Source organism: Cyprinus carpio, chromosome A12, assembly GCF_018340385.1.
Source record: "Cyprinus carpio isolate SPL01 chromosome A12, ASM1834038v1, whole genome shotgun sequence".
Taxonomy (NCBI): domain Eukaryota; kingdom Metazoa; phylum Chordata; class Actinopteri; order Cypriniformes; family Cyprinidae; genus Cyprinus; species Cyprinus carpio.
The window spans coordinates 12,967,320-12,990,253 of record NC_056583.1 but is presented as its reverse complement, the minus strand read 5'-3'; the positions used below and the strand labels follow the sequence as shown (position 1 = coordinate 12,990,253).

Here is a 22,934-nt window from a genome sequence, read left to right as displayed (position 1 = left end):
TAACAGTGTGTATCAAAGTTGATTTTTTCAGTGGTTGGAATAATGAGAACCATGTGAAAAACTGTTGTGCTTACGGTAACAAAATCAAGCAGCAAATCACAACAACTGTGATATTTGGAAACAATCTCAAAGCAGGGTTGCAAGGGAAAAGTATAGGCAGCTATAGTTTACGTATGAGCCATTTATACTGTGTGATGAAAAATACTAAACATAAAAATTAAGACATGTTGTTAAATACATGTTGTCGAAATTAAATAATTAGCTTTTTTAATTTTACAGCATCTATAATCATATTAAGCCAAAATAAAGCAAACAATTATTATGAAAATATCTGCAGTGTAGAATGTATAAATCTGAAGAGAAATAAAATAAAGTTTAAATCAAGTATATTTTTCTTCCTTTAACCGTGCCCCCCAACTACCTTACAGCCTCCTGGGGTTCCACAGACACAAGTTTGAAAAGCCCTGCTTCAGATGACAAATGACTGAAAATCCAAGAGATTCAGCTTTGTGAATTCCAGATAAGCTTATTTGTGAACTGTAGAAAAAGCCTCTAACCATTTTGATGCATAAATGCAGTTTCTTCCTTATATATCATCATATAAATTTGTAGCTAAGGGCATCTAAACACCCAGCTAATTTCACACTACACAGCAGTTCAGTACATGCTGGGTGAGAGAGGTTAAAACTTGCTTATTTTGTGATGACTGGATCTTTAGGTTGAGGTCAGCAGAATCAAAGCTCTCAGCAGGGGGAGGCAAAAGACTCTCTCATCCAAAAACTTTTGCTGTCAGTGCACTACCAGTGAAGAAACTTAAATCACAAAGAAAACTTCCTATATTGCTTTTAAAAGATGTCTGTTTCTTATAGTGCTACACTCTGTGTGTGTCTATCTCTTCTTTTCCACCATTTCACCTATGTTAATGCTTGATTTCCATCAGCTGAGCCTGAGAGCTATAACAGAAGTTAACAAACAACTCAACCATTCTCTACACATACCCTTTTATGAGTTCTATCCCATACTGCTCTAGCTGATAAAAGCAGTTTCTCCTGACCCGAGCTTTATGGCTGCCATCTATACACTCACACTTGAGTTTCACATATGGTAAAATGTACTCCATTAAGCTTCTCTTGACCCATGTTTAACTGAAACCATGCTCTGCACTCTGTAATTGAGTCATGTGAACTGTTTTTAACCACCTCTAAGTGGACTGTATTTGTAAGGCTACAATAGAAAAACAAAACATCTGTATAAAAAAAAAAAAATGCAGCCAAAACTATTTTTGAGATGTTGTTAGTGAAAAGAAAAAGTGGTTGAAAAAAAATGTAACTGTAGTAAATGCAAATATAAACAAAGGTTTATTGATTTAAAGGCTACATTTACAATAAGGCCAAGGTCACATATTTAAATAAATAAATACAATTTAATGTCGACTGAACATGCAAATTTATGGCAGTTGAGTAGAAACTCAAAAATTATCTACATCGTTTGTCAAATTCAGCAGACATTAAGTGACAAGGAATGGCAAAGGAGAAACAAGTCCACATTATAAAATAAATTTCCCAGCAAACTTGGCTCTGGTGTTTCGCATGACTAATCAGGTTATCACACTCTTCATTTGGCATTTTGAGCTAATGCAGGCCAAATGATTTTACATTCTTGTCAGATTTGGTGACTCACAGCTCAACAATTTTCTCTTCCACCACAGTACCACAAACTCAAACAAGTCACGCTTGATTCAGTCAGGTACTGAAACACAATACGAGAACGATAACCACCATATAGGGATAAACCACACACACTGGACAGTGAACTGTGCCAAGTATATATTAGCAATAGTTAGTTAATGGTAAAAATGCAGCGAGAGGTTTAAATGTTCAATGATCAAATTCAAACCCACAACACTCATTAACAGTGTGGATGGAATGGTTGGTAGAAATGTGCACGAGGATGGCCACTTTGTTACTGAAATGATAGGCCCAACTCAAAACCACACCCTGAGCCCTCTACCTTGCTGGTTCCAAACAACCTGAAAACCTTATTAGCTCTTTGTAAAACCAGGTTGCTAACACAATCACTTAAGTAAGAAACAAAGTAAGAAACAGTCACAAAATTTACAAATTTGTGTTCTAGTCTTCCAGGCTGGAAGTGTGGTCCCTAGTAGGGGTGGGCAATATTTATCATCAGTAATAATATTGTAACTGTTGTGTTAATGATATGCGAGCTGACATGGAGTATGTCTCTCACTTTGCAAAAAAAGAAACGATCAAGGGGGCACCTTAGACCAGAACGAAAGGGCACTTTAGCATACATACATTCAATTTAGAAAAACATACTCCTGGCTGGCTCGCACTGTGTAAAATGGCTGCCCACTGCTCCGGGTGTGTGTGTGTGTGTGTGTGTGTGTGTTCACTGCTGTGTGTGTGCACTTTGGATGGGATAAATGAAGAGCACTAATTCAGAGTATGGGTCACCATACTTGGCCACATGTCACGTAACTTTCATACTTCTGTTCTTTCACTACTAACGCAGCATCTAGTCAACAAATCAATTACTTTATAATGATATGAAAACATGTACTATAGTATACTGTATACACACCGTTTACAAACAAAGCTGGAACAGAATATTTGTGTCCCAGAGCAACACTGTTTCATCCCTAAATTAAATCAGCTATTTTGAACAAATCGTTTGAATGAATGATTCAGTGAATCACTCATTAAGACAAGAGTTGCTGCCACCTACTGACAGTTGATCAAGGTACCAGCACAAAAAAAATATTATTTAATTATTGTTATCGAAAAAACTCAAGATATTTTTGTCCATATCGCACACCAAAGTGGAACAACCAGACTACACTAGAAAACACAAGACTCCTGTCACAGTCATTCCTACCTCACATACCAGCAAGGACGTTTATAGGACAGGACTAGAGATGGTTTGAGATAGGGCCATGAGGTTAGGTGGGACCACTGTTAAGTGAAGGGTGTCAAACACACCCATAAATCCCAAATGCATGGTACCTGGAAGGCCAGTTGATTGGAGAGAGGGTGTCTCCTTCTGCATCAGTCTGAAGTGACCACTGGTTTGTTGACTGGCTACAGGAGCTAAATTAGTTGAGAAACGCCCAAGAGAGTGAACCACTCAACAGTTTAGTGTTTGTGTGTAGAAAAAAAAAATGGGGAAAAACTAGAGAAACTATGTTCCTAAATGGCCTCAAATACATTATGAAATTTGAGCTTGGCCTGTTGGGAACAGGGTTTTAAAGGCCAAGTCCTCATTTGTTCACATTAACTAACCAATCAAACTTTATACTAACATTATGAATGTGCTCTGGGTATTTCCTGAATATCATACTTTATCATATTCATTTGTCATTTTTTGGATTGGCTTGATGTTGGGATTTTTCAATTCTGCTGGAATCTTTTGTTGCTTAATTTGGCACACACTTTAATTTCAATGCGTCACACAAAGCACTGTCCCATGCCATAAAGAAACAACTGCCAAAGGACAGTAAAGGTCAATGCTAATGGATAATGTGTCATACTGAACAGAGCCCATCTCTCTTTAGGGAGCTGTTGAAACACTCCTAACAGCATGCAAGCCAAATCCTGCAAATTGACGGCTTTCTTTTGGGGAAAATTCCTGTTAAAGACAGATTGAGGGGAATACCAGCCAACATTCTTTCCAAGAAAGGAAAGAGTAAGTGAAGGTAATGACGATACTAATACTACTTGGTGACTAGGATGGAAGACTCACCCGTGTCTTTGGAGGATGTTGTGAGCCTGCTGCTCAATAAACAGATCACCAGGAGATGCTCCCTGTTTGGGAGATGGCATCATGGCCCTTTGGCCTGCATTAGGTGAGCTGGGAACCCCCATCGCCCCTGGTTCCTTCCCTGGCACCCTGGCAGACCCAGATACATCCATATATGCAGATGGGTCAAGTGCAACCCCTCCACCTCCATGCAATCTATCCCGCTCCTGTGCCCTCCTCTGGTTCTCCAGATTCATCATCCTCTCGCGTTCGGATATGGAAGCATTATGGTCCACCCCATCTCCTCCTTCTACCTTTGACCTGTGTTGATGGTCTGAGCCATCGGGCTCTCTGGAGGTTCTGGAGTAATGAGCAGTGTAGTCAGTCTCCGTCTCCTGATCCAGAGAGATGCCGTAGCGCTCTGCTAGCTGACGGCGCCGTTCTGCCTTGTAGCGTGCGATCCTTTCGGCTTTAGAGTCAAGCTCTGCCACTTGACCAGAGCCAGTGCGGTAGACAGACTCCGGTTGGACTGTGTGGGTTCTGGACTGAACCTCTGCACTGTGCAGATTTGGGCAGTTTGGGTCATTTTTGCCATAGTGCTGAACAGAAACTACAATGACAGAGAGAAAGAAAGACAATGTATTACATTGAATCAATTTGTCTAAACTTTAAACAAGAAACCAACCACTAGCTAATCAACTCAAACCGAACATTGTTTGCACTGATATGCACTGCTTAATATACAAATGTTTAATGCAAATTATTTCTCATAACACATTACTTCTCATTCATGTTATAGGTGAGTTAAAGTATAATTCAAAATATAATTCCAAGTATAAAAATGTTAAGCACATTTCTCACCTGTACAGGGGTCACAAGTGTCTGCTGCACGGGTATATCTCGGAGTGTCCTCCTCTAGCAGTCGATTGGTAACTAGACCGCCACAGCCTGGGAGATTTTGGAGAACGTCACTATCGATTCCCTCCAGACGCCTTGCAATTCTCTCTTTCCTATAAACAGGAGTGGAACAGGAAATTAAACTGCATAATTCTTAATATGAGGAAAAAAACATTTGTTAATGAAACATACTTTGTTTATTAGTTACTTTTCTATATATTTGATATTTTTATGTTTATACAGTACTGTTCAAAAGTTTGGGGTCTGTAAGATATTTTAATGTTTTTAAAGGAAACTTATAGTACTCAACAAGGCTGTGTGTATATTTGAAAAAATAAAATAGAGCAAAAATAGTAATGACCCCAAACATTTAAATGTTTATTATACATTATTAACTTATTTTGGTGTTTTTGGATATGTAGGCTACTTTAAATCTGGCGAAGAGCTTAAAAATGTGTGTGAAAGAGAAACTAAAATCTTTTTTGGCAATAACAGCATGCTGACAATTTGACAATTTGTGATTCTGTTATTGTTGCCGAACACCTGCATTAACTGACCTTTGGCTGTGTGTGCTTTGAGAATGATTTAATTTCTCACCTGTTCATGTCCCAACTCTGACTCAAGCTTATACTCTCAAAACGTTTCCTTAATTCTGAGACTAAAAAAAAAAAAAAGAGAAAAAGAAAGGCATAGTAAAAACAGTGGTAAATCCATCAAAACCATTACAAATACTGAAACATACAGTATATAGTATACCGTATCTGTTATAATCTTAACTCAGAAAAAAACAAAACACATATAGCTAACTGCATAATGTGCACCACACGAGGACAACCTAATCTTTACATAGTTTAGCTTTCCTGATGTTTAATACCAAGTCATGTTTCATGATGTATCTGATGTATTACACTAACCCTCACAGGCATATTTTATCCAGCAGCATCATAAACCTATTCAATTCTGAAAGCTCTTTGGCAGCATAACATTTTCCTACAGTAAGACTCAAGAATGAGTGGTAAGCATATAAAAACACTAAACACTATAAAAAAAAAACTAATCCAGGCATTTTAAAAAATATGCCAATCCCCAACCCTTGCATTTGTTTTCTAAATATAATCTATATCTTTCATGATCCTTATATATTTTTGCTTACTGTGTCACTAAGTATACTGCCATGTTGTTACAGTGACACAGTTCCAATAATAGTTGAGTAGACAAGAGTCAACAAAAGCTGCTTACACTTAAGTCGTCTGACATTAGCTGCGCTTCCACAGACTGCGTTTCCACAAAAGTTAGCCAAATCATTGGTGCATCATTAATGAATGTTGTTTCAGCTGTAAACATGGAAATATGACACTCAACTGTGTCCAGTCACCAGGAGACCAGTGAAGTGATTGAGAGAAGACTGATCATGGGCTAATGTGTACACACAGCACACTTGTTTCTAACAATGCTTCCTCAGCCTGGTCTCTCTGGGATTCAAAGCTAAGATCTGGACGATGCAATGAAGAGACAGGGCAGGATTTCTCTTTCGGTTACATGTAGTCAAGTAACAGGGTTTCTGCAGGGTTTATGAAGGCAAGACTTTTTAAGACCTTTTGAAGACCAAGGAAAGAAAATTTAAGTAAAAAATTGAATAGAACAAAATACGTCAAAATAGTCTTTAAATGTACGTAAATGTCTTGTAGTGGCAACATTTCAAGTTTGAAAAAACTTCCAACAAATCTCCATTATTTTTTTTTATTTTTATTATTATTATTTATTCATTCAAGGTTTGAATATCTCTGCTCCCTACCAGTAGTATTTGGAAATAACTTTTACTGTTCATTCATCAGCATTTTCGTCTCATTTTCCAATGCAAATGTGTAAATATTCTTAAATACAATGCATTTCTAACTTGAGAAGCAAAATTACAAAATATGAAGTCTTGTTTTATGAAAAAATTATCTAAATGAAATGTTTATGATTAAAACAATAACAAATATTTGCCTCAGAAAAATCTACTTAATTTTCAAAGGGAAAACAAGTTCATACCACACTGAAAATTGTTTGTTCTTGTTTGAAGCATAAACTCACTTAATCTTGATTCAAGGATGTTTAGATATTTTTATTGGAAAACAACAAATATTGAGGAATATATTTATTTTTTGCAGTGCATGCAACATTTAATATGCCATGTCTTTATGAATTTGAGACTTTCTGCTCCAATTTCTGATCCAAGTTCTTTTTAGGCCTTGATTTGTGGAAGGGCTAAATAAGATTTTTTAAGGCCTGCAGACACCCTGAAGTAAGGTCAGGTGTGTCTTACTTGCTTAGCTTAATCAATTCTATAAATAAGTTATTTTTATTTTTATAAATTTATCAGCCACTTTAATATATTTTAAGTAACACAGCATGAGTGTGTTCAGGTTATGTCATGTCAAGTTTTTGACCAAGACTAACCCCTGTCATAAGTTTTTCAGAAAGGAGAACACCTACTGTTATCAGCAAATTTACAAAACACACACACACACACACACACACACACACACACACACACACACACACACAAGGGGAAACAATGTGGACTTCATTCATCAGGAATTAAATATAGGTGAAAAGTGGGTGTTATGCACTAGAATCGGGGCCAAACCAAATGCGAGTGTCTTAAAACAAATGTCTAAACAGTTATTTGGCTATTGAGTAAATATCAAATAACCTGTGCGACGTCAGCGGACAAGGACGGTCGTTTAAGAGGAACAATATTATAACATTTTGATTAAAGATTACACAAACAAACTAAAAGACAAATTTATCTTTTGAATTAGAAGCACAATAAATAGTTCACAATAAGACCAGGAACATGCATTGAGAAATGATTTTAGATTTTTTTTTAAGCAATAAAAATATGCTTCAATAAAAATAAAAAAAAAAAAACAGCAAAACGAAAAAATATTAAATATAAATAAAAACATAAAAACAATACATATACATATACATATTATATACAGTACAGGTCAAAAGTTTGGAAACATTACTATTTTTAATGTTTTTGAAAGAAGTTTCTTCTGCTCATCAAGCCTGCATTTATTTGATCAAAAATACAGAAAAAAATTTAATATTGTGATATATTTAAAATAATTGTTTTTAAATTTATTAGACTTCAAATTATCATTTATTTCTGTGATGCAAAGCTGAATTTTTAGGATCATTATCACATGATCCTTTAGAAATCATTCTAATATGATGATTCATTATCAAAGTTCTGCTGCTTAATATTTTTTCAGAACATGTGATACTTTTTTAGGATACTTTGATGAATAAAAAGTAAAAAAAAAAAAAAAAAAAAAAAGAAGCTATGTTTTTAAAATATAAATATTTTGTAATAACAATATACACTACTGGTCAGTAATTTGGGGTCAGTAATTTTTGTCTTTCTTTTTTTTTAGATAAAATCAATACTTTTATTCAGCAAGGATGTGTTAAATTGATAAAATAGTGATAGTAAAGAAAATATATTATTAGAATATATATTATTAGAATTTTTTTTTTATCTTGAATAAATGCAGTTCTTTTTAACCTTTTATTCATCAGATATATTAGACAGCAGAACTGTTTCCAACACTCATAATAAATCAGAATATTAGAATGATTTCTAAATGATCATGTGATTAGACTGGATGTTACATGTGACACTGAAGGCTGGAGTAATGATGCTGAAAATTCAGCTTTGCATCACAGGAATAAATTATTTTTTTTTTAAAATATATTCAAATAGAAAATTATTATTTTAAGTTGTAATAATATTTCACAATATTACTGATTTTTCTGTATTTCTGATCAAATAAATACAGGCTTGATTAGCAGAAGAGACTTCTTTCAAAAACATTAAAAATAGTAATGTTTCCAAACTTTTGACCTGTACTATATATATATATATATATATTATATATATATATATATATAGATATATATATATATCTATATTATATATATATATATATATAGATATATATATAATATATATATATATATATATATATATAAAGGCAGAATATAACAATGCAAAAATGTCTTTTGGAGCTTACCAGCTCCACAAATTCATGTTCACCCATTTTCTGGACTGGCTTACATTACAAACTATTTTACAAAGTATCTTGGCACTCTTTTTCCCACATCTGTCACATTTTCAGGGCCAGTAAGCAAGACAGCTTGTCCAACAACAGGTGGCCCCCAGCAAACCAAACATAGGTCATTAGTATCCCATCCCCCCAACCCAATAACCTCCATGTGTCCAGGAAGCAGTCAATGCTAACTGAAAGAACAAAGTATTAAAGCAACCGGTGAAAACTTTGATGTTAATGTGAATACAGAATGTCTCATGTGACTATATCAGGGACAGACACTCTAAAATTGAGTGCACTTAAGAGCCAGTGATCATTTAGTCCTCAAATCCTCCTTGGGATTTAAACCTGCTACCTTTGTATTAAGATACTTAACCATTAAACTAACACACCTCAATTAGAAAAGTGCAGAAGTCAACTGAATTTTGCTAAATTTGTGAAAGAAATAGTAGTTTCTGGTGTAGTGAGTCAAATACTTACTAGTATATAATAGCCAAAATAAAGAACCACAGCTGAAGTGTAGATGTATATTTCACTTACCCTTGAGTGTATTTCCCAGCAGACTGACATCTAATTCTTTGTTGGTTCCCTCGTCTTTCTCTTCAAACAAGTACTCTTTCTGGAAGCTGGATAGAAAGAGAAACCAGCTTTAAATTTCAATATATTTTGCATATAATGTTTATAACAGAAACAAGAGGCCTCAGAACTGCCTGCTTTTGTTAAAGCAGCACCTGAAAAGGGATCAGAATCTTGGCAGAAATCACACAGTTCCATCCAAAAAATATGTAATGCAATATCTTCACATAAAAAATGAAAATTTATTTTCCACAACTGGAAAAAGGTTTTTTTTTTTTTTTTTATTTAAGTAAAAGAAACAAAGTTAAGCAATATTTCCTAACAGCAAACAATGTAACAGCATCATACAGTACTAAAATAATTAGTTGGGAGAATGAATGAAAGGCAATATAGTCCTATTAATTTTGTTCAAGACTTATACAAGACTTTTTAAAAGAGTGGATTTCTGTTGGTGTGGATCTTTTACATTGGGCTTATAAAAGCACTCAAAACCAAAGTTACATAAAAATTCTACAAAAGTATTACATAAAAATAAGGATCTTACCTAAGAGCTCTCCGTTGTAGTTTGGAATTGCCAACTTTAGGAGCTGTTTCTCCTGTGAAGCCTGTGTGCGCAAAAGAGAGCATAGCCTTCAGACTACAAATACTCCTGCTGGTGACAGGAAGGATCAGCAAAAGATGTTTCAAAGGCCACATATGAAGGTCAGGAACAAAACAATAGAATCAATTTCATGGATTTTAACTTGGTGCTGTGACCATGGTTAAACAGACTTATTTTTAAATGACTTATACTGGTGTTGTCATCCAGGTGAGGCATCAGTTCTATGAATAAGCACATGGACATCTGATAGACTCACAGAGGGATTGGAAAAGCAAAACAAAACATGTGTTTCTATTTTCCCCACAGATCAATAGCCTGACCACACATTCTCCCACACAGACCAAAAACCCTTTTTGACATTCAGAAATTCAATATTTAAATATGTTAATCTACAATAAGAACCGTGGTTAGATGAAATTACCTCCTCCTCTCTCAATAAAAACCATCTGAGAAGAGAAAATGAATGAGAGAGCCAACTGATTGACTCTGTTTTGGTACGGAGTGAGTTTTTACAGCTGGGATGAGTATCTGCTAAAAACATTTCTCATTGCCTAAAAATCTCCTCTCAATTCAGAGTCACAGGGCCAACGGACAAGGCAACATCAACTGGAGGGGAACGGAAAGAGAACTTAGACACTGAGTGGAGGCAAAATATAGTGGATTTGTGCTGCTATGCCTGATATACTGTACGTAGTTTTTTTTAGCTTCAACGAACAGTGTATTCACAGTAAATGACAGAAGCCCCTCTGGTCTGGTACTCTGCACTGAGGACATCTTCCTGTACCATGTGTTACCAATGTGTTACTGTTGCATCTGAGATAATTCAACTACAAAGCCATTGCCGTTCAAGCAAACCAAGTGATTAATGAAGCATTAAAAACAAAGCATTGGCAGATTTTCCAGTGTCTTCAGTAAATTAACACTACAGGGTAAATTAAAAGTTAACGACAATGTTTCCCAGAAGCAGAAACAACAACACAAATCCATCATGCAAACTGACAGTTCGTAATGCAGATAAAATAGACTGATCACGAAAATTATCCTAAGCACTCATTATGTGCATTGCATGGTCTGGTCTTGTTGAGACTGAGAGCCTTCACTGCTAACAGACATGCATGGAAATCCACAACATCTTGGCTCTGTGACCTCTTAAGTACAGAGCTAATCAGACAGAGTCAAGTGCGACATTTGCAGCACTTTAAATGGCATGTGTGTTATTCCACAGGCCTGTGACACACCAACATACCACTCCGATTTATAACAAGCATCATATAGAAGCTGATTGCACTCCTCTGAACCTTGTTCAGGTTAATTTTATGTTCCAGCATATCACACACCTGTTTTCCAGCACAGTCAGTACAAAATATTTTGGTGACTGATAAACTTGCATGACTACAGGGTTCAGTCACTGATATCTGGCATTAGTCGGAGTAGAAGCACATGGAGGAGATACAGCTTAAGCAAGTCACAGCCTGTTTGGTCATATGACGAGATCATAGTCTCAATGCTCTCTGGCTTCTAAACACTGTCACTGTTTAGGCACATTTAGAAATTAACCACAATATAAGTGAAAATTATTTTAATAATTACTGTATTATTAACTACGAAGAAAGATTCAAATTTATCACATTTCAACAAATATCAACTACCATTCAAAAGTTTGGGCTGATAAGATTTTTAAATGTTCTTGAAGTCTCTTGTGCTCACCAAGACTGCATTGATTTGATAAACTACAGTAAAAACTGTAATACTGTAAAATATTATAATTTAAAATCATTTCTATATTTGAATACATTTTAAAATGCAATTTATTCCTGTGATGGCAAAGCTGAACTATCAGTATCTATTACTTCAGTCTTCAGTGGAACATGATCATTCAGAAATCATTCTTATATGCTGGACCTGGTGCTCAAGAAATGTGTGATCTAATAAATATTTCTAATAAATTGGAACATAAAACTCAAAAACAAAAAAAAGAAAAAAAAAAAACAGACGATTAATTACTAAAAAAAGTGATAAAATATGAAAGTCAGCAAGTGGAAAACACAAGGCCAAATTGTGACAGTCAGGTGTTATTGTAGCACTTGTCTTAACTAATAAAGGATTAGTCTTCAAGAGGAATAGGATTAGTCAGTGTGGACACAGGAAGTGTGCCAACATGCATAGGTATGGCAACACTTCCAGTAAATCATGATGTTTAATGTTGTTTTAGGTTTTAATACTAGCTCAACTCCAAACGTTCTTCAATGCCTTCAAAGAAGTGTAAAACTGTCATTTACTGATTCAGAGACAGAGAGGAAGATCTTAAGAGTCTTAAATGAGACAGCTGGTGTCTACACTCCAGGAAAGGGCGAATTAGGTGACGGGGAATCTCTAAAAACCATTCATACATTTACACATTAACCTACTGTATTTACATTTAAAGCAGTCAAAACACTGACTATTACAGGATTCTTCCACTACGATCAAAAACAAATTAAATATTTGAATGAATATGATAAATTATAATTCATTTGGATGCACAAAATGTCCAAAAGTGCTTTGCTAGTCATAGACACCTGCTAAATTTTTTACAAAATGCACCATTTAAGAACACACAGGATAAATGGAAAAGCATGTGCAGTTGCACAAGAGCACAAGCCAAAACAAAACCATTAAAAGGCAATACCTCAAGTCGAATTCTCTTCAACTCAACTGCAGAATTTAAACAATTAAAAACATTTGCATCTAAAGCATAATATGGAAAAGACACAACACTTAGTCTGCTTCAAAATGCCTCAGTTCTCTTCATTTTGTGTCAGCGAGTTCCTTGTTCTGAATACTTCTGTCCTTGGAGGCTCTAGTACCATTAAGATCCAAGCAGACATGTGGTGGGCCTGCCCCATCCCGTCCCACCCCAACTGCCATTTACTCACCTTGGCACAACTTCACATGGTTGATATAGTTGGAGATCCAAGGGTTCCGGTACATATTGATAAAATAAATGAGGGGTGGACGACAGATAAGAAAATAAAAAGACCAGAAAGGGAGGGGGGGGTATGTTGAAGGACCAAAGATAGGAGGAAAATAGGAGAGAGTGAGAGAGGACTGCAGAAAGGCAGCAGTGTGTGAACTGCAAGGTGATGCAGAGTTAGCTGCAGCAGTCCTGGGACAGCCAGAGAAGGGAGGTAGAGAGAGAGAGAGAGAGAGGAGGAGGAGAAGAACAGTATCTCCCCAACACTATGACACTATGCTGACGGAGAGCCTTTTGCTGTCTGTGTGGTTTCTGCTAAATGTTAGCAAGTTAACTACAGTGCTAATGCTGCTCACTGCTAATCAGATTAACAATACTGAGGATGGGGGATGAGAGGAAAGAGACATTTATAGAAATGTGTGGTTGAATTTTCAGTAGCGGTTGTGTACACTAGCAGCTGCATACAGTGGATGTGTGTTTAGCTTTTAGGACAGCTGAAAGGGTGAGAAAGGAATTCAAAGGTGTCTCAAAGGAACTAGAAATTCCACTCATCTCTGAGCAATGACATATGTGTGGTACTCAGAGGAAGAGAGTGGAAAAGCAAAATCTCTGTCACGAGGAACGTAACTTGCCAAGTCATATTGTTGTGCTAAGTGCTCAAAGGAGGGACAAAATAATTGACGACGTGTGCAGCAGAAAAATAATTAAATTTTTAGACTCATTGGGCCTTCCGCTCTGTCTTCCCAATATCAGCAGATGATGTTGTGTGTTAAATAAGTTTATATTTTTTATATTTACTATATTGGTCCCTGTGGTGTAGGGGGGAAAAAGAAGAAGAAAAAAAATACACACTTCCTTGCTTGAGTTTCTTCTCAGGAATACCGATGAGTTTCAAAAGAATGACTCTGACCAAGCACACTTGTTAGCTCCGGGGTTCAAATGGGATAAAATATCCAAACCAGAAGCCAAACTCAGAAATTCTTGTGAAATAAAGTCACCCATCTGTGAGGAAGAGATTGACTGCTGAAGAATGGAGGAAAGGATTAAAGTGTAAAGAGAGAGAGAGAAAAAATTAAGGACAAATAATGGACAATAGAAGAAAAATTGCCGAAATTGTGATACATTTTTTCAAGTTCAAACGAAAAGCATTTATTTGTACTAGAAATATTTTGCTACATTATAAATGCATGTACTGTTCACTTTTGATCAATTTAATGTATCCTCAAAGGATTACTGGCCAATCTCCACATAAGAGTGTAGTTCAGACTTCAGACCATTATTCATAAGGCCGACTGACTAATAAATTAAAATACATAAATTCAAGTAAATACGAAATCAAAACAAATAACAACAGCACATTAAAATCATAACAATTCATCAAACTAAAAAACATTAAGAACCATAAACACGCAGAAAAAATAAAAGCATTTTAAAAAATGGGCACTGGGTCACAAAAGAAAGGACAGAGGGAGGCAATATAAAGATGAAAAGACATTGGACAATGAGAAACTGTTGTCACAAACGAAAGGAACAGATGAGGCATTAGAAACATCTTAGTGCTCAAGACTGAGACATTTGAAACCAGCCAGTGTATGCGAGGTTTCATTTTTAAATTAATAATGGAGGCGTTAAAACCTCCAAGTAGACATGCAAAAGAATATTAACCTCTGTGTTACATTCAGACTGGATTACTCACCTGGCCACTTTACTGGTTGTTCTGACCTATGTACCATGAGAAATGGCCCACTGCAATATGGAGGGATTCTGGACTACATTCAGACCATAAACAAAGGCTTGCTGAAGGGAATGGCCGGGGGGTATGTTGAAGGCAAGAATTAGGAGCGAGTCAGGACGCAGAGGCCGACAGCTGTTAATATGAATGCAAGAGATTTGCCCTTAATAAGCAAATGGCCCGCTCGAGACGTGGTGTTAACCATGAGATTCCAGACTCAGTGGCGAGAACGTATGCCTCCAACTATGACCAGGAGAGCCTTTCATGTGGTCAAAGCACACGCTTTTTAAAGGCAGTTCTAATGCTGCTCTCTGAATCAGTACTAAAACCCGCATTAGGGTTGGGTGGATCTGCAAATTGTGCAACAAGCCAGGCACTAAGCCGCCAGCTCTGCCTATTTCAATGCTGTTTCCAACTGCAATGACAAATTAGCCCCTCAATAGTGTCCGTGTCCACCCCCACCACACAATCTTGGCTCAAGCGCCCTATTTACTTGACCAGAATCTCCTGAGCATGACCTCATGTGTGGTACTCAGAATCGAAAGCCAAATCTCAAGGTTACCTCCTCAAAAATAAAAGTGATCAAAGGAGGGCCAACTTTACCCCGCCCACCAGAACGTGGGCCTTTGCCTGGCCCAGCAGAACCACAATACTAACTTTTTAAGTACAAAATGGCACTCTCAAATTGGCAGCAGATGAGGTTTAACCATAGGTCTTAGCTGTTGTTGTCCATGACAGACAGGTTCCTATAGTTCTTCTCAGGAAATACCATGCTTCGTTTCAATTCCCACCACCCAGAGATTGAAACTCATGTTGTTCCACAGCACCTTTCCCATTCAAACCTGGTGCATAAAATAAGTGGGTGTCTTCCTATTATTAAATGTCCGCAAAATGAACAAGTCTTATTGACCTCTTTACACCTACTGCGTCGTATTGGCCAAGTTACAGTACTTTAGTCAAACATGAACGTTTGCAAAGAAGTAGCCAACATGAAGGCAAATATGTCCGAAGAAAATTGCCGAAATTGTGTCATTGTTCAAAGTTACATCCATTAGAAATTTTGTTGTAAAGAAATTTTAAAGCTATAATGGGTTCACAGATTAATGTAAATGACCAAGTTACGGCCATCCTCTCAACGAAGAGTAGACCATTCAAATTGTGTTCAATTGTGACTGACTGGATCGTTTTGTAGGTAGGCTAAGTACAATGTAATTTAATACAGGCGTTTTTTTGTAACTATGCTTAACCCTGGCAGACATATTCTGCTGCCACATTTCCTGAGGCAGCCAAACGCAACATTATAAATGATACATTTGAAAAAAATAAAGCATTTCTTCGTTACAGGGGGACAGAGGGGGCATTAAAGGATGTGGAATGGAGGGAGAGTAGTTCACAAGCAGAGGCAATTTAGCAACTCGTGTTCATCGCAGAATGGCATTTGCCCTGCACTATTTTGGCCTATTATCCTGACTGCAATGTTTCATGCAATACTTATTCCCATAGACACAAACAAACAAATTTTTAACCAACTGAGACTGAAACCCATTAAAAATCAAGAATGTGTCAATAGCCAGGTTTCAATCAAAGGATTTTTTTGTGAAAATAAAAATTAGCCCCTCAAATTTTTAACCAATAGGTCTATTAGTGATTTGGAAAATCCATTTACCAAACAAATTCATGCGTATCAACAAAAACAATCTCCATCCAACCAACCTGGTGCATAAATTCTATATCGATACTTCAAATGTCACAAAAATCTGAAAAGGGGCTTTAACGCAAATTAATGTGTTGTCACATGACAGAATTAGCCTATAGGCAGTGTCCGTGTTGCTCATGTTAAAGCACCATTTCCCAGTTCAAAAGCGCATAAGTCATATTCATATTATTAAACTGACAAGTTACCTCTCAAACATACATATCTGTATTTGATGTTCCTTTAGTAGGCTAAGTTAAAATGTATTCATTTTGTTCTGAAGATCTTGTTTTATGTTTTGTTCTGAGTACTGTTCTACCGTTAAATTTAAAGGATTTGTTCTGAAACGAGGGGAAATAAAATAGCAGTTTTTTTCAATATGTTTGGCTGACTGTATTTTATTATGACAATGAACAAGCTGCGTTGTCGAGTTAGTAATGCTTAACTGCACGCAGGAGGCACCGGCATGATCACTTGATTTTTCTCCTCCTTATAAAATTTTGGTATTTTTAATGGGTCACAGACATGTATCAATTCAAATTTCATTTAATTGTGATTTAACAATCTTGTCGGTTAACGGTTAATAATGGATTAACGACCGTCGGTTGTCTAGGCCAGTGGTTCTCAACCACATTCCTGGAGGACCCCCATCACTGCACATTTTGCATGTCTCCTTAAATCAAACACACCTGATTCAGGTTACCTGCTTATTAGAATAGATTCACAGACTTGAAATGGGTGTGTCAAAGGAACCACTGGTCTAGGCTATAGGAGAAATAAAATAACCGAAATTTACATTCTTATTTCCTAATAAATTTAATCCGAAAAATTATAATACAACTGCTCCTGTTTATGATTATTCCTTGATGATCAAGTAAATAGTTTAACAAAGTACAAAAAAAATAAAAAATTCATGACACTTGTTAATAAAAATTATTTTATGTAGGCCTATGCAATTTAATAATAATAGGCTATATAATTAAGTTTTGTTTCAAATGGATAAAGAACAGGCTACTAACTTATATAATTTACGCAATATAGGTGAAAATATACATGAAAACAGCTCAAAGGCAATTTTTTTATGCGACAAACATCATGCACACCATTTTATCGGTAAAAGGCCAGTTGGATAGAAACAGGCTTTTTTTTTTTACCCATATTCTCTGTCAATAACAAAACAGTGCAAAAACTGGATGGAAATTTGGCTAATGAGTGTCTCAAGTGGCCAGAGAAACCAGCTGCTGTTTTTCTTGACACAATCACAGAGCCACTTCAAAACATATGGAGCATCAGTATCTGATAGAGATCAGACTTAATCACAGACCATGATTAGGAAATCAAAGACATACCAGAGACTGAACTAACATCTAAAATAATCAACACTTGAGTGCCCGTCAGGATCTAAATAAAGTCCAAAAAGGGATGACATCACCGCGTGACTCTCAAGGAGGGCATGTGCACTGCCTTGTCATTACAAATAATGTAATCTACTAGTTCCTCATAGACTGGTTTGGTTTCTCAGATGACAAATAGCACAAATATGACATCATCCCTTGATCCAAGACACACCATCTAATGACACAGTCTCATGCACATGTTCTCAGTATTTACAGCTCAAACTGTTGGGCTTGGTTTAACACCATCTGCACGCTACAGTAGTAAATAAAGATTAAAGTGGTAAATGGTGACAATAAACTCAAGCAAACAGAAATAAAGAGGAATTATGAGATAAATTAAGCCAAAAGGCCATGTAGTGGTTCTAAGCTTAAATCCAGAGTTTAAAAATCACGTTAGCCTAAGAACTGTTTCCTGTGTACCAGAAAATTTCATAAATCAAAGCAAAGAGAATTGGCCAAAGTTTGGCTTGTTAAATTTTAGTTTAAGCATTTACTGTCTATCAAACAGACCTGTCAGGGCAGGCAAATAAACATAATAAATGAGTGGAAACGTGTAGGAATTAATAAATCTGGATAGTTCAAATATGACTAGCAGAAAACTAAACCAAAGAGGATGTGTTTCTGGGCTCTCTTAAAGTTAACTTACTGTTCTGCTTGTCCTGAAAATGGCCCTGATTTCCCCACATATCAACTTTCAGAAGGTCCCATGCCAGAAATACACAACCTGGCAAGGAGTTTAAGCTGCGATCTCCTAAATAAAACCAACCAAGTCTAAAATATTCTCCATAAATGTATGCCATTTTATTCTTTTCAGAAAAAAAAAACCCTGTAAAACCTTGAAGGTGCTGCCATAGCTTGTGCTGAATTATATGTAGAAAGATTAACTGCATCTCTTTAGATGGGTATCTGTCATCATCTTTGCTGTTTGAATATTAGACTATGAGAGTCGGATTTCCAGCAGTGCTGGGCCTCAGAAATATGAATATAAATTTTTCCCTGCTACATTCAGAGTTGAAGTAGAATAACCTTACCACAGTCTACAGATCCAAGGTAGCTCATTTGACGGATGCCATTTCAGGTTGCTGTAATGAGACTCAGGAGCAATGCTAAACTAAATGACGAACATCTATAAAAATTATATGTGAATTGATTAAAGGCTGGAAACTTTAGCACATCAAGATTCCATTTATGTTAAAGCTACAGAACCTGAATCATTAAACAGAAAGTGAATAATACGCAATCATTCTGCATCAGTGAATCAATGCTTCACTTAACCCCCCTTATTGATGTAGCAGAATTAAATCTCAGATTGTAACAGAAGAATGAACTGATAACCCATAACTGCATTCTGCTTCATTCAACCAGTATGACTACAGTGCCTGATAAATAATCAGAGTCCTAAGATTGGAAGGTGACTGGTAAACAATCATGGAGTCCTGTTTCAAGCACCCATTTTGTCACCTGATTTGGGTCTGTACTATGCAGCAGGACAAGGTCAGAAAACTGTCCACTCATTCCACATCACATTTACCTAAAATTACCACTCCCACCCACCTCTGTCCTAAAATGGAAATGTGTTTTCTGAGTGGCTGACTCTGGGCCACCGCTTTTTACTTTCCTTGTCTGTATGGCTGAGCTGTGTCAATGATGTGACTGTACCTTTATGTTGAAAGCAAATGAAGGTTGTGTGTGTGTCCAGTGCATAACCCTCACTGAGTATCTAGGGCACCAATGACAAGTCACCTTCTAAAGAAAGCCAACAGTTTCAGTCATGGCATTCAAACCCAGCTTTAAGTGCCAGTATGTATAGCATATTCACAAACAGAACACAATACTCACACACAAGTTTCTTTTTTTTATTTTTGATTGTTGCTAGCCTATAGGGCACTATTGTTTGAGGTCAGTAATATTTATTTATTTCAGTACTTTTATTCAGCAATGATGTAATAAATTGAACAAAAGGGACACTAAATACATGCATTGTTACAAAAGATTTCTATTTTAAATAAATGCATTCTTTTGAACTTTCTATTTATCAGGAATCTATTTTCTATTATCTATTTCAGGAATCCTGAAAAAAGCATTATGCTTTTTACAAAAAGTTTTCAACATTTCTAATAACAAGAAATTCAACAAATCAGCATATTGGAATGATTTCTGAAGGCTCATGATTTGACACTGCAGATTGGAGAAATGGCCACTAAAAATTCAGCTTTGCTGTCACAAAAATAAATTACATTTTAAAATATATTCAAATAACAAACAGTTCTCTTATTATGTAATAATATTATTTCACAATATTGCTGTTTTTACTTTCTTTTTGACCAAATAAATTAAGCCTGGGTGAGCATAAAAGACTTCTTTCAAAAACACTTAAAAAAAAAAAACCTTTTAAAACAGTAGTGTACACATGCATATGAAGAATGACTTTGCCGTATTTAAGAAGCTTTATCAACTTAACAGTTAAACTTTCGAAAAAAAGCATCTCAAGAGTCCCGCATTGTTCTATTTGTTGGGTTCAGTCTCTTTTTTTAGTCTTTGATATCACAAAGCTTGACAAATCTCAGAAATGCTCTGAGCTAAACAATCTGTCGTGACACATGTGAATTTTGTTGTGCAATGATAGAAAGCACAGAAAATCATCCTAAAACCAGATAATAAGTCACTGTTAGACAGTTAAGCTTAATTAAAGCTAGAGCAAGTATATTTAGCATTGGGATAGTTAATTTACAGCAAACACGTAAGCCTGTCATGCTATTAAGGACTACAGACACAAATACTTATCCAATGGAAAATGATATTGCAGTGCGGAAATGGAGTTAAAATATTTACATAGCTTAAAAGCTTATCCAGCAGTACAGAATGTGTTTTCATGTCCTAATCACATCTGACTGCATATGGATACAAGCATAGAAGCCTAATTTCCTCTTCTGGCCTCATGTTGTACAGAAAATATTGTTTGTAATGTGTATCTGCCATTTGTAAGGGTCTATTTTGGTCAGAGAAGTGATGGAGAGAGAGCAGGTGGGGTCACTGGACAGCTGTTGAGCATGAGGCTTCGTTATTTAGGCTTACCACCCGCACACATATACACACACACACACCATTAAAGGATGAACAACTTAGCAACAGAAAGCAGTCAGAAAAACACTATGGCTGTGACTAACCTAAGGAATCTTGCCAATATTCGACTGATAGTCGAATCATATGTTTGGGGGCGGGGCAAAACACATTGCGTTAAGTCAGACATTCGACAGCAATAATTACTGATGTTAACACACAGGGAAAATGAGTAACGAACACCTACAAACGGGGTAAATAATGTTTTGTTTAAAAGATAGTTAACACTAAACGTCAGTGAAACCCTTTTTTTTTTTTACAATAGTGCTCTCATTATAACATTAGCCTATATGACAGTAGTTATTAATGTTCTGCATTTCTGTTTTGAGCTTTGCACGCTGAAGATGACCAGTAGAGTGACGCATTTGATAGCAAGTTTTTAATCAATGGGATTAAACTCAATTTCATATAGAATACACTTTGTTATTTATACAACATAACAATGTTAGGACTTATAGGCAAAAAGGGCCCGAATGAACACGAACGTGTCTGCTCATTTTGTGGACGCGTTCTTCACGCAACGTGCAGAAACGCTGCAGCTAAACTCTAAAAATTCACAGCGTTTTATTATAATGGTGTTCTCACTATAATGATGTGTGTATGACATTCCCAGTCATAGTTATTAATATTTTGCATTGTTGTTTGTCCTGCTCGTGCTGCGCACTGAAGAGATAATCACCTTAGTACTACAATGAAGTGCTTGACTCAACCAAATGCATCTTATATCAGGTAAACAATATATCCACGATATATATAAACCGGCTAAAATGTTTTGAAATCACTTGTACCATACCTGATCAAAAAAATCCAATCTCTGCCTGTGTCAATTTGAGACTGGTTAAAGTTTTAAATCTCTGCCACCAAGATGCTTCTCTGTCGGTCACGGATTATGGAAAGTGAAACATAAATCTACAGGGGCTGGTTGAATTTATTCACCCACTTTAAAATATTTGTTATAAACTTCTTTCTTTTCAGATTCTTATTTACAGCTTTATCATAATAGGCTATATATTAACTTATTGGGAGAAAACCAGTAGTTCTATGTGAAATCAGACATTTGAGCTCCCCCATATAGCCAAAATAGCATAATAATAACACCCCCCGAATATTCAACTGTGAGATTGGTAATCGAAACAGGCTCCTCAAATCGAATCATTGAATGAATCGTCAACTCTTCGGGGTCACCTCTAATAAATATATATATATATATATATATATATATATATATATATATATATATATATATATATATATATATATATATATATATATATATATATATATATATATAGAGATATATATATATATATATATATATAGAGATATATATAGAGATATATATAGAGATATATATAGAGATAGATAGATAGATATAGATAGATAGATAGATAGATAGATAGATAGATAGAGTGAGCTGATTAGTACGACAATTTAATAAAACAAGGGAATGAATGAATATAAAGTCATGGAAATTCATTCTTAATTTATTTCTACAATTTAACTAAAATGAATTAAATTAAAATTAAATTAAATAATATAAAATAATTAATTAATAAAGCAAAGGGACAAATTCTTAATTCGTGGCCATGTATATATTTTTGTCACGTGTCATGTGCGGGGCTCCGTTCAAATGTCATTAGTTCACAAAAACAAAAAAGGGACATTTATAAATAAATCTACTCTTTTAGCCACTCCTTCAGACACTATTTTTATTGTTTCCACCAAACAGCCGAACTGAACAAGCAATATCATGGGGAGTGCAGGACAAATCTCAGACCAGATAAAGATATCTACACTAGGTAGAATGTTACGCAAACATCTTTATACCTCTGTATACATTATTTAGCTTTCAAACTTATCCTTTAGTATGCCATATCAGATGAGATGTGATAATTTACGCCCAGTGTAACAAGCAAAATAAAGTACAACAAATACTATGATGTTAAAAAGCATTCCTAGCAACTCCATACAGTGCAGTTAATACAAAAGATTTGCCTAGAATAGTAAGAATGAGTCACTGGGAGATTTTAAGGAATTTGTGAGGAATGAGAGGTAACAAATGCCCTTAAGGATTCAAAACCCTTAGTTCAGCAGTCTATAAGCACT

At 35.8% G+C, this 22,934-nt stretch overlaps 1 protein-coding gene across 23 annotated transcripts in view; it reads right to left on the bottom strand.

Annotated features, from left to right (window-relative positions):
* Window positions 1–22,934, bottom strand: part of LOC109099546 (supervillin-like) — a 73,199-nt gene that overhangs the window by 33,042 nt on the left and 17,223 nt on the right. For 5 of the 23 annotated variants that reach the window (XM_042767614.1, XM_042767620.1, XM_042767621.1 and 2 more), the window contains exons 1-7: window positions 12,849–13,081; window positions 9,877–9,937; window positions 9,297–9,382; window positions 5,251–5,311; window positions 4,618–4,766; window positions 3,760–4,366; window positions 3,024–3,107 (exon numbers count right to left, since the gene is read on the bottom strand). In XM_042767614.1, the coding sequence (XP_042623548.1) occupies window positions 3,024–3,107; window positions 3,760–4,366; window positions 4,618–4,766; window positions 5,251–5,311; window positions 9,297–9,382; window positions 9,877–9,937; window positions 12,849–12,903 (1,103 nt within the window). In that variant the 5' untranslated portion in view covers window positions 12,904–13,081. Of the gene's footprint in view, window positions 1–3,023; window positions 3,108–3,759; window positions 4,367–4,617; window positions 4,767–5,250; window positions 5,312–9,296; window positions 9,383–9,876; window positions 9,938–12,848; window positions 13,089–22,934 lie in introns of those variants that run through there. The other 18 variants (XM_042767608.1, XM_042767613.1, XM_042767611.1 and 15 more) reach the window with 14 other exon arrangements.